The sequence below is a fragment of the Rosa rugosa genome, chromosome 4 (assembly GCF_958449725.1).
Source record: "Rosa rugosa chromosome 4, drRosRugo1.1, whole genome shotgun sequence".
NCBI classification, from domain to species: domain Eukaryota; kingdom Viridiplantae; phylum Streptophyta; class Magnoliopsida; order Rosales; family Rosaceae; genus Rosa; species Rosa rugosa.
In genome coordinates, this window is record NC_084823.1 from 8,028,203 (window position 1) to 8,038,654 (window position 10,452).

A 10,452-nucleotide genomic window follows, 5' to 3' on the forward strand; every position below is an offset into this window, starting at 1 on the left:
TCAAGTAATTAATTAAAGTAAAATTCCAAAAAAGAAAAAAAAAATGGGGATATTCTTTATTCAAATTAAAGTTGCTTCCCCAATGATTCTATTTTTTCCATTTCACACACGGAACCAAAAATAGGTCAGAAATAAGAAAAGCATGGCCGTGCGGGGACCCCACACACCATGTGAGTGGATTCTAGTTTAGCGGGAAATAGATTAGATGACTAAAGAAGCGTGTCCCCACTACAACGTTCGACTTTGGAGATTAATGTCTTTTTTTATTTTTTTTTTTCCTTAAAAAAAAAAAAACCTAACAAAACTCGCACGCCGAAAAGCAACAAGAACCGGGAGCGGCTCCGGTCTGCCACGTCATCTTTCCGTTACAAGTGCGCTTTATTCTCGGCATCTTCATTAAAATTCTGCATTATAGTCCGAGTTCACTCCCCAAAACGACGCCGCTTGGTTCTCTCTAATATTATTCTCACTCGACCTGGCCTAGATTTGCTGGGACTTTTGATTTTTGAAATCCCAAAAATGAAAAATCCGGAACTTAAAAAAAAAAGTGGTAATAAAAAAGGAAATTACCAGTTCACAAGTGTGACTAAAAACCTACAGAGAAAGAGAGATCAGACTTCAAGTTAGGCATATGTCCCATTTTTGCCACAGCTCAAAGAACCAAAATTCAAGGGGTTCAATTATACACAAGAAGCTTTTGGCAGAAGCCAACTTTCTTTCTTTTTTTTTTTTTTTTTTGGTCTTCCAAAATCTCTAGCATTTAAGTTGATCTCCTTCACTCTCTCTCTCTCTCTCTCTCTCTCCTCTCTGTTTCTCTGTAACCCTTGTCTTCTGCATTGTTGTTGTTCTGTTTTTTTTCACTAGCCCAAACCCACAAGTTGGATTCATATGTGAGTTTTGTGTTTTTTTTTTAGTGTTTTGGATTTTGGGGTTTTCTGGTTTTTTTTGTTTGTGGGTTTTTGAATTTTTTTGGGTTTTGGGTGCAGGTAAAGGAGAAGAAACCCAGAAGATATGTTCACTGAAGGACTGGATAGGAGCGCCCTTCGTTGGGTTAGAGAGGTCTGCTTCTTCTTCTTCTTCTTCACATTCTCATTACCCCTTTTTCTTTTGATTTTGAATTTTCTGAGTTTGTGTGAAATGGCTTTTTGGTTGTACTATTGCTTTGAGTGAATGCTACTTCTGCTTTTTTGTGTTCTAGTGTTATTAGGATCTGGGTTTGTGTGTACATAAACTTGAACTTCAACTTGAACATTCTTGTGTTGTTTGGAATTGATATTTAGTGTGTGGGTTTTGTTGTTAATCAGAAGAAGGAAGTTCCATTCTCTGCAACTTCCAATTTGGGATCCAGAATTGATCCGATTACACATATTCGGAGTGGTAGTGGAGGCAGAGGATTTGGGCTCCCCCCGCAGGCTAAATTTAGAAGTGGGCACTTGCCCTCCAATGCCATACCCGTTTCTCGGGCAATTCCTGGTGATGAGGATGAAAGTGGGTCTGCTTCTGATAATGACAGAACCACTGATTCAGAAGACGGCGTGTATGGGGGTAGATACTCACTGGATTCATCACCGCAAGATGAGAGGATTCCAAGTGCCGCTAGTGCTCATAGGTATGGGAAACCGTTGAATGGGCAACCACATTACGGCAGTGATTATATGTACTCGGATGTTAGTTCATCGATGGACACTGTTGTGGGGAGACAGAAGCCTGTGACGGAGAGGATGGCGAGGGGGAATGAGAGGTATCCGGTTGGGCAGAATGGTTATGCTGAGGATGAGTCATCTGATTCAGCTGCGAGCTCAGAGTTTTCTACTTCGCAAGCAGGAGGAGGAAGTATCAACAGTGCGGTGCCACGTAGTAGAGCTTATGCTTCGGAAGGATATGCCTCGAGTGTGCAGTCAAAGAGGAACTTGGGAAGTACTGCTGAAAAGGTTTGTATTGCTTTAATTGTACTAGCATTGTTGTTTGACATCAAAAGGAGCATTCTGTTGAAGTCCTACATGAGGCATTTAAATCCTAGTTTCCTATTAGTTGATAAATGGTGGATACCATGCCTTTGTTTATGTTATATGTCAGAAAAGCAAAATTGTGCATGAGTCTACTATGATACTGATGCTCTTACTATTTTCCAGGGTTTGCATTCCAGAAATCTGCAGAGTGAAAAGTTATCTGACGACGATGACGTTCCCAGTGCACCACCATTTTGTGGTGCAGCTCAGGAAATTAAACAGGACAATGAGAAAAGTCCATCTAGAATACCTAGGACACAACATACAACCTCTTCGTCAGACCAATTTGTAAGGTATGTATGTTATTTCAGTGTCTCTAGTTTCAACAAATGGCATCCTTTAATGCCTAAGCTTAGAAAGCATGCGAGACTTTTGTTTTCCCAAACATATACCCTTGAGGCATACTGCTATTATTTTTATGTTTTCCAAAAAAGAGTTGCACATTCATACAAACACATGGTGCACACACAGATATATAACATTTTGGTAAGCGACCAACTCATTTATTGTCTGTTCACAGAACTACTGATACTTCCGAAGCTGCTGTGTCCTCATGTCCAGCTCGCGTTCCCACATTTTATGCAAGGTATCTCTAACCAATACGATAACTGCAGATGGTGTATATGCTGTTAACCTTAGTTTCCACCATATAAGAGTTTATTGACTGTGCTTGTGCTTTTTTGTTAATCAATACCAGTGCTCTTGGGCCATGGCACGGTGTCATCGCGTATGATGCATGTGTGCGTCTTTGCCTTCATGCTTGGGCAATGGAGTGCATGGAAGCTCCCATGTTTTTGGAAAATGAATGTGCTCTATTACGAGATTCATTTGGGTAAGTCTACGCAAATTCTTGCTCTCAATTTAGTTCACCTTTTGATACTTTCTTGGACTAGATCCTGTTGCTGTGTCCCAAGTTTTGGGGATAAATCCTCGCTTGAATTCATAATGTAAACACATTTTGCTGAACTGCTGCACTAGGTAATTCATTGCTCTGTGTTCTTTTGTGGTGCATTATCAAAACATCATACTTTTTTGCAACTTTGTATTTGGCTGAATGCTAAAAGTAAAAGGTTAGGTAACAATGGTATATAGAAAATTCGAATATCGTGGAAGACGTGAACAATGTTTTGATCTGACTAGTTGGTGTCCTGTATTAATGCTGAAAACTTGACACTTCAACTGTACTTCCATAATATAGAAAGATACGCTGCATGATCTGCAAAACTGTCTTGAATTTTATCTTTTCCACTGTTGACACTTCTAATCTTGTTATAACCTTGTTAAAACTGTAGTTTACGGCAAGTGCTTTTACAATCAGAGGAAGAGCTGTTGGCGAAGCGCACTTCAGAGCTTGCCAGTGAGAAAGCTGCTCCAAAACCTAAGAAAATAGTTGGGAAGATGAAAGTGCAAGGTAGTATTTCATGCCAGTTTTTGTATTCTTACTGGTCAGGTCCCTAGTAATGAGACCATCCTGAATTTTTCATCTGCAGTGCGTAAAATTAAAGTGGGTCTGGAGCCCCCTACTGGATGTAGTATTACTGCACTAAGGCCACCAGTTATCAAACTGGACGCCATTCGATCTCGCTTCTCCAGCTTACAGTCTACAATCACTTCTGGATGGCAAGCCCTTCGGAACATTCGTGTTGCACCTCGTATACCTGCAAATGGTTCTTTTTCACGTCAAAGTCTGGCATATGTGCATGCTGGTACTCAGTATATAAAACAGGTGTCTGGACTCTTGAAAACTGGAGTAACTACACTGCGCAGCAGTTCGTCCTCATATGAAGTTGTGCAAGGTAAGAGAATGGAAAGCTTCATGCTCTCTCTCTCTCTCTCTCTCTCTCTCTCTCTCTCTCGTGACCCTTTAGTTCAACTTACCTGAGGGAAACCCATGACTATAGATGTAGTAGATACAAAACAAACTACATAGTCCAATGTTTTCCTACAATTTTTATACTATAATTGGCAAATCCATATATCCAGACAATCTTAAAGGTTTTAAGAATTACCTATCATTTAAAATATTATATCCTTAGAGTATGTAACAAATTGTTCTTTTATGTCTGGGCAATTAACTTCAGGAATTTATAGTCTGCTTATTAGGCAGCCTTATTAACTTCTTGTTTTCATGATACAATTTTTCTGATATATACTGTTATATCATCAATTCGGTAGCTATAAATTTTGACTATCTTCAAATTTTGTTTTTAATGAAAAACGCTTACTGTTAATTGGAATCAGAAACGTACTCTTGTCTGTTGAGACTGAAAAGTTCAGCTGAAGAAGATGTCATCAAAATGCAAGCTGGATCTGGTGAAACTCACGTCTTGTATGTTATCTTGTCCCTATTGTTTTTTATTTATTTAATTTTTTTTTTAACTTGTTAATAAACTATATCTGCTGAGAGAGGTACTGACAACTTTTACAGCTTTCCAGAGAGTTTGGGAGATGAGCTAATAATTGAAGTCCTTGATTCAAAGGCAAAGCATTTTGGCCGAGTCCATGCTCAAGTGGCAACTATTGCTGATGATCCAGTAATACTCCTCAATCCTGACAGTACTAGATGAATAAATTAAAATGATAATGCTTCTGGTAAAAAGGCTCATCTCGAAGTTGAATGCAGGCTGACAAGCAGCGCTGGTTCTCTGTCTATCGCGAACCTGAACATGAGCTTGTAGGAAAGATACAGCTATCTGTATATTATTCAACAAGTTCAGATGAGACTCCCAAGGTGTGCTTTTATACATTAGTAGCCTTTAAATATATCAGTTATTAAGAGTTTCTCCATCTGTTGTGCCGTAAATGAATTTTAAAATGTTTTGACTACAAAAGAACAAGGAGAGAAAAGAAAAAACAAGATAAGGGAATATAGAATAGAGTGTTTCTTTGTTGTTTGAACTTATAATATTGTATGAAGAATGATCAATAATTTATTCCCTGAACATGGGAATATGGATACTCCATCTTATAATATTGATTACAATAGCTTTGTGATATTCAGTGTAGATTAGCTTTTATAAATAGTTATTAATTATTAAGAGTTTCTCTATCTAAAGTGCCGTAAATGAATTTTATACAAAAAATACGAAGAAAAAAGAAAAACAAGATAAGGGAAAATACTAAAATAGTATAGCGTGTTTCTGTGTTGTTTGAACATTTAATACTGTATGAAGAATGATCAATAATTTATTCCCTGAACATGGTAATATAGATGCCTCATTTTATAATATGGATTACAAAATAGTGTCGTTATATTATTTGTCTTGTCATTCAGTGTGGCTCGGTTGCGGAAACGGTGGCATATGACATTGTTTTAGAAGTTGCTATGAAGGTTCAGCATTTTCAACAAAGGAGTCTATTGTTGCATGGTCCATGGAAATGGCTTTTAACAGAGTTTGCATCATATTATGGCGTTTCTGATGTATACACCAAGCTAAGGTAAGAAATGTGATGGATTGGTTGCTTGTTCCTATTTAAATGATATGGCCATGTAAAACATTCCTATTGTTCCTGATTTCATATCTGAATCATGCTTTTGATGTGTGAATCCGACAGATACCTATCTTATGTTATGGATGTAGCAACACCAACAGCTGATTGCCTGAATTTGGTGTACGATTTGCTAAAGCCTGTATTAATGAAAGGCCACAATAAGAGCATGTTGAGTTTCCAAGAGGTAGAAATTGCACCGTCTTGAAACATCTATCGTTGTTTTGATACTAATTTTAATGTTTTGACTAGCTTATCTTTTTTGGTTTGGTTTTTAACAGAATGTCTAATACTTTTGGTTGTCCCAGAACCGTATATTAGGAGAAACTAAGGACCAAATAGAACGAATTCTTGGGCTAGCATTTGAGAACTATAAGTCCTTGGATGAATCATCTCTTTCGGGTATTATGGAGGTTTTTCGACCGGCTACTGGGCGTGCTGCACCTGCATTGGAGCCTGCTGTTAAACTTTTCACGCTTCTTCATGATGTCTTGTCTCCTGAGGTTCAGACTGCTTTATGCCACTATTTCCAGGTTTGAGGAACTTTCGGTTTATTTAACAATGGTTGCTGTCATTGATATATCTGTTTGTTTTTCTAAGTGGTAGACGTTGGCAGGTTGCTGCGAGAAAGAGATCCAGAAGGCATTTGACTGAGACTGATGAATATACTACAAACAACAGTGAAGGAATTCTGATGGATCCTTTGACTATTACTACAGCTTACCAGAAAATGAAATCCCTGTGCCTTAATATTAGGAATGAAATCCGTACTGATATTGAGATCCATAATCAGCATATACTCCCCAGGTATATATACCTCTAACCATCTAGTGAACACATCTAAATCTGATTTATGGCAAAACCAACTATCATGTTTTGATGCTTTTTTATTTTTTTCAACCAGTGGCTTATTCTAGTGTTCACTAAATGATAAGTTGTTGACAAAATGATGGCATGCATGTTCTAAGGATCATTTGTTGTTTACAGATTTAATTCTTTAATTTTTCTTTTGTTATGTATACGATCCTGTAAATACCTCATTATTATTAACAAATAATATTAATAATTTTTAATTTCATTTCAACATATATATTCATTTCAACATATAAGCTCTGATGTTGGACAAAATGGTTTTGTGCTATCTCGAACATAACAACTCAATGTCTCAATCTCTTAATTTCAAATTTTGAGGCCTCAGTTGAAAACTGTAAATTGCCACTCTTTGATACTCAAGTCATATTATATATAAAATAATGTAACTAATTTTTTATATTATCGGAAATCATTTTTATCGAATTTTGAGATGCAAACAACTGTTTAAGTCTGATTATTGATGATTACTTTTAACTAAATCCCTCTCAATAGATTGCGTCTGTTCCTTCTATTGACACATCCATCTCACACAATATTTTGATCAAATATGGACTTGAGGTTTAGGGTTAACACAGTTGGACTCTGTTTCCTTTCGTTGCGTGAATTTAGAAACATCACACCTTTTGTTACTCACACTGCAGTTGTGAAAAGTATCCAAATGTATACCTTAGTGAATCATATTTACATTATTTCCTTACGTGTTGAAGAATATGGAAGCTGCATCACTACTTCATGTCATGCAATCTGTATCCATGTGGCTAATCTATCCATGTGGCTAATCTGCATTGTGGTTATTCTGGTGTCTGATGGCGAGCATTTATTCTAATGGTTGTGAACTTTCATTATCAGTTTCATAGACCTCCCACATCTGGCAGCATCCATATACAGCACAGAGCTATGCGCTAGATTGCGAGCTTTCCTCATTGCTTGCCCACCATCAGGCCCTTCACCTCCCGTAGCAGAACTTGTTATTGCCACAGCAGATTTTCAGAGGGACCTTGCCGGCTGGAACATCAGGTAATAATAATAATTTTTTTCTCTTTCCAACTATTGTTAATTTATTGAGTACTTGGTTTTCGTGGGTCTCACTATTTTTTTTGTTATTTCAGTCATATTAAAGCTGGAGTTGATGCAAAAGAATTGTTCCACCTATATATTATGTTGTGGATTCAAGATAAGCGCCAAAGTTTGCTCGAAGTATGCAAATTAGACAAGGTACATGTGTTAAAGAATAGCATTGTTGTGCACATGCCAGACTTTCTTTTTAGATCATACCCATTATATATTGGACAGAAAATAGGGGTAGATAACACGGAAATGTTCAAATATGTATATATTTCTAATTTCTTGGGGAATTTTTTAACTTATCAGCTCAATAAGGTATCTAAAGTTTTTGCACTTGCAGGTGAAATGGTCGGGAGTTAAGACACGACATTCCACAACTCCTTTTGTTGATGAAATGTATGAGCGTCTCAAAGGAACTTTGACTGACTATGAGGTCATCATTTGCCGATGGCCAGAATATACCCTTGTTTTGGAGAATGTATGTCAGATTTTTCATGTCTCAAACTTTTCTCTTCAAGTTTGGTATTTGTCCATTGCCATTGCACCCACCTCCACCATTCACTTGGAACAGATTCTCAGGAATTTATTGTTTGACATGTTTAATAACAGGCTATTGCTGATGTTGAGAAGGCAATAGTAGAGTCCTTAGACAAGCAGTATGCAGATGTACTAGCTCCTTTGAAGGAAAATATGGGACCAAAGAAGTTTGGCCTTAAATATGTTCAGAAACTTGCCAAACGATCTGTGTGCTCCTATACTGTTCCTGACGAGGTTAGTGTGACATCTTAAACTTGTTGCAGTGACCTCTATCTTGATGATGCATTTGGGTAAAATTTTTGATGTTGCATTTCAGCTTGGAATTATGTTAAATTCGTTGAAGAGAATGCTTGATGTCCTCCGGCCCCAAATAGAAGTCCAATTCAGATCATGGGCTTCCTGTATGCCGGATGGTGGACAGTCAGCTCCTGGAGAGCGTCTTAGTGAAGTTACTGTAATGCTGAGAGCAAAGTTCAGAAACTACCTCCAAGCAGTTGTGGAAAAGCTGGCAGAGAATGTGAGTGTCTTTCTGATGATGGCACATTTCTGGTTGAATTAGTTGCTATAAAAGAGTGTCAATAATAAGAATTAGTTTATTTCGCAGAAATAATAATTAAGCCATCTAGTACAAATTTGTGCAAAGAGAAAACATGTTTTCAAAATTTATTGGATGAATATAGATATTCTAGTGTTCCACAACGTACAAAATGCCTTGTTCATTCTCAAAGAACAATTGAGCAAGTGCAGATTATTAAGTATGTTTCATACCATAGTGTCATTTTTATATTTTCTTTTGTTCCAACTTATCTTCAACAATCGTGGCAGCCGCATTGAATATTTGTGTTTAAAGGAATTCTTGGTCTTCTCCACATGTTTGCAGTATAACTGTATATGCAAGCTCTCCCTTGTTCCATTCAGTATGGTGACTGGATACTTATGATTAAGTAGTGATTTCATTTGAGGTCCCACTGATTTGTACATTTTTCATTGTTCTAGACAAAGTTGCAGAGTGCTACAAAGCTGAAAAAGATTCTACAAGATTCAAAGGAAACTGTGGTAGAATCTGATGTGAGAAGTAGAATGCAGCCTTTGAAAGACCAGCTCACAAGTACAATAGACCACCTCCACACAGTCCTTGAGACTCATGTCTTCATTGCAGTCTGCCGAGGTTATTGGGATCGAATGGGACAAGTAAGTTCTTAAATTTGGGTATTTCAGGATTCCAGAGCCTGGAATGACGATTTTGCTTGTCTAACATGGCTGTTTTTTGTCACAGGATGTACTAAGTTTCTTGGAAAACCGAAAGGAAAATAGATCTTGGTACAAGGGCTCACGAGTTGCTGTCTCTGTAAGTGTTGATAACTTCAACCCAACCCTTCCCCACTTTTCTTTACCTTTACGGATCTGTAATTTCCCTTCTAATATGCAACCTATTTTTCAATGATTTGCAGGTTTTAGATGACACATTTGCATCACAGATGCAGCAGTTGTTGGGTAATGCACTGCTGGAGAAGGACCTGGAGGCCCCGAGATGCATTATGGAAGTCAGATCGATGCTGTGTAAGGATGCAGCCCATCAGAAGGACAACAGCTATTACTTTTAGATACTAACATGTTAATATGAGCAGAGGTCATGGAATGTGTCATCAAGGCGATGGGGGATGATAACGTTTCTGATGGATCATCCTTTTGGCCTGCTTATATCAAAAACCATGTCGCTTTGGTTACTGATGATGTGTATAAAGCCCGGTGCAGCTAATTAATTTTGTAGAGAGAGCAAGCAACTCGGCTGCTCCAGTATCAAAAGCCTGCTCTGCTCTATGTTTCACATATACTTTCTTATAGATTATAGCAACTAGAAACTCGATTCACATTTTTGTAATACACATATATGGCCCAATAGCCTTGCTTCGACACAATTTTGTCATACTATGTTGAAAATGCTATGAACTCTTGGAAATACCGATCCATCTCACGAAGTTTTGTCTCATCCCGTTTTGGGTTTGTCGAAAGATGAGTAGTGTCCAATGTGCTTGTTGTATTCTTGTCTGCTTAAGGACATGTTTGTGTAAAAGCGCCTTTGTTCAGTAAAACTTCAATTAGGAATGGCTGCAGCTGGTGTTGATGGTGTTAGGGATTGAAATGGAGAATGGCTGCTAGAGTTTATGGCTAATTTTGCAATAATATGGAATAACATGGTGGCTGAAGTTTAAGCAGTAGTAAAGATAAAATACAAGGAATGAGCTTTTTACATCTCTATTAATAAAGCGAAGCTGAGTTTATTGTTCATCTTTGGAAAACTTTCGGACTTTCGAAATTGCCCATGGTTAGCAAAGTGAATTATACAAAGCATGGGGAGAAACCAATGGCTTTTGCCGACACAGAGAAAAAGAGGAGACGAAAAATGAGTTTGAAGAATAGAAAGAATTGATGGGATCAAAGTAGCTTCAATGTAAAAATTGCAGCATTCTGTTGGAAG

General features: G+C 37.6%; 1 protein-coding gene across 1 annotated transcript; it reads left to right on the top strand.

Moving 5' to 3' along the window:
* Positions 1-637: 637 nt before the first annotated feature.
* LOC133743260 (uncharacterized) lies at positions 638-9,963 on the top strand. Its single transcript, XM_062171128.1, has 23 exons — positions 638-890; positions 987-1,059; positions 1,305-1,931; positions 2,133-2,302; positions 2,530-2,595; positions 2,707-2,841; positions 3,302-3,420; positions 3,500-3,805; positions 4,251-4,338; positions 4,438-4,543; positions 4,633-4,740; positions 5,284-5,447; positions 5,565-5,685; positions 5,807-6,031; positions 6,115-6,305; positions 7,221-7,388; positions 7,481-7,586; positions 7,777-7,914; positions 8,046-8,207; positions 8,290-8,490; positions 8,970-9,164; positions 9,250-9,321; positions 9,425-9,963. Exons 2-23 carry the CDS (start codon positions 1,012-1,014, stop codon positions 9,575-9,577), a joined length of 3,669 nt encoding a protein of 1,222 aa, XP_062027112.1. The 5' UTR covers positions 638-890; positions 987-1,011; the 3' UTR covers positions 9,578-9,963.
* The last annotated feature ends 489 nt before the right edge of the window (positions 9,964-10,452 follow it).

Coding starts and splice junctions, on each gene's coding strand:
- LOC133743260 (XM_062171128.1), top strand. CDS start 1,012: ATGTTCACTGAAGGACTGGATAGGAGCGCCCTTCGTTGGGTTAGAGAG. Junction 1,060..1,304: donor CCCTTCGTTGGGTTAGAGAG/GTCTGCTTCTTC, acceptor GTTGTTAATCAG/AAGAAGGAAGTTCCATTCTC. Junction 3,421..3,499: donor TGGGAAGATGAAAGTGCAAG/GTAGTATTTCAT, acceptor TTTCATCTGCAG/TGCGTAAAATTAAAGTGGGT.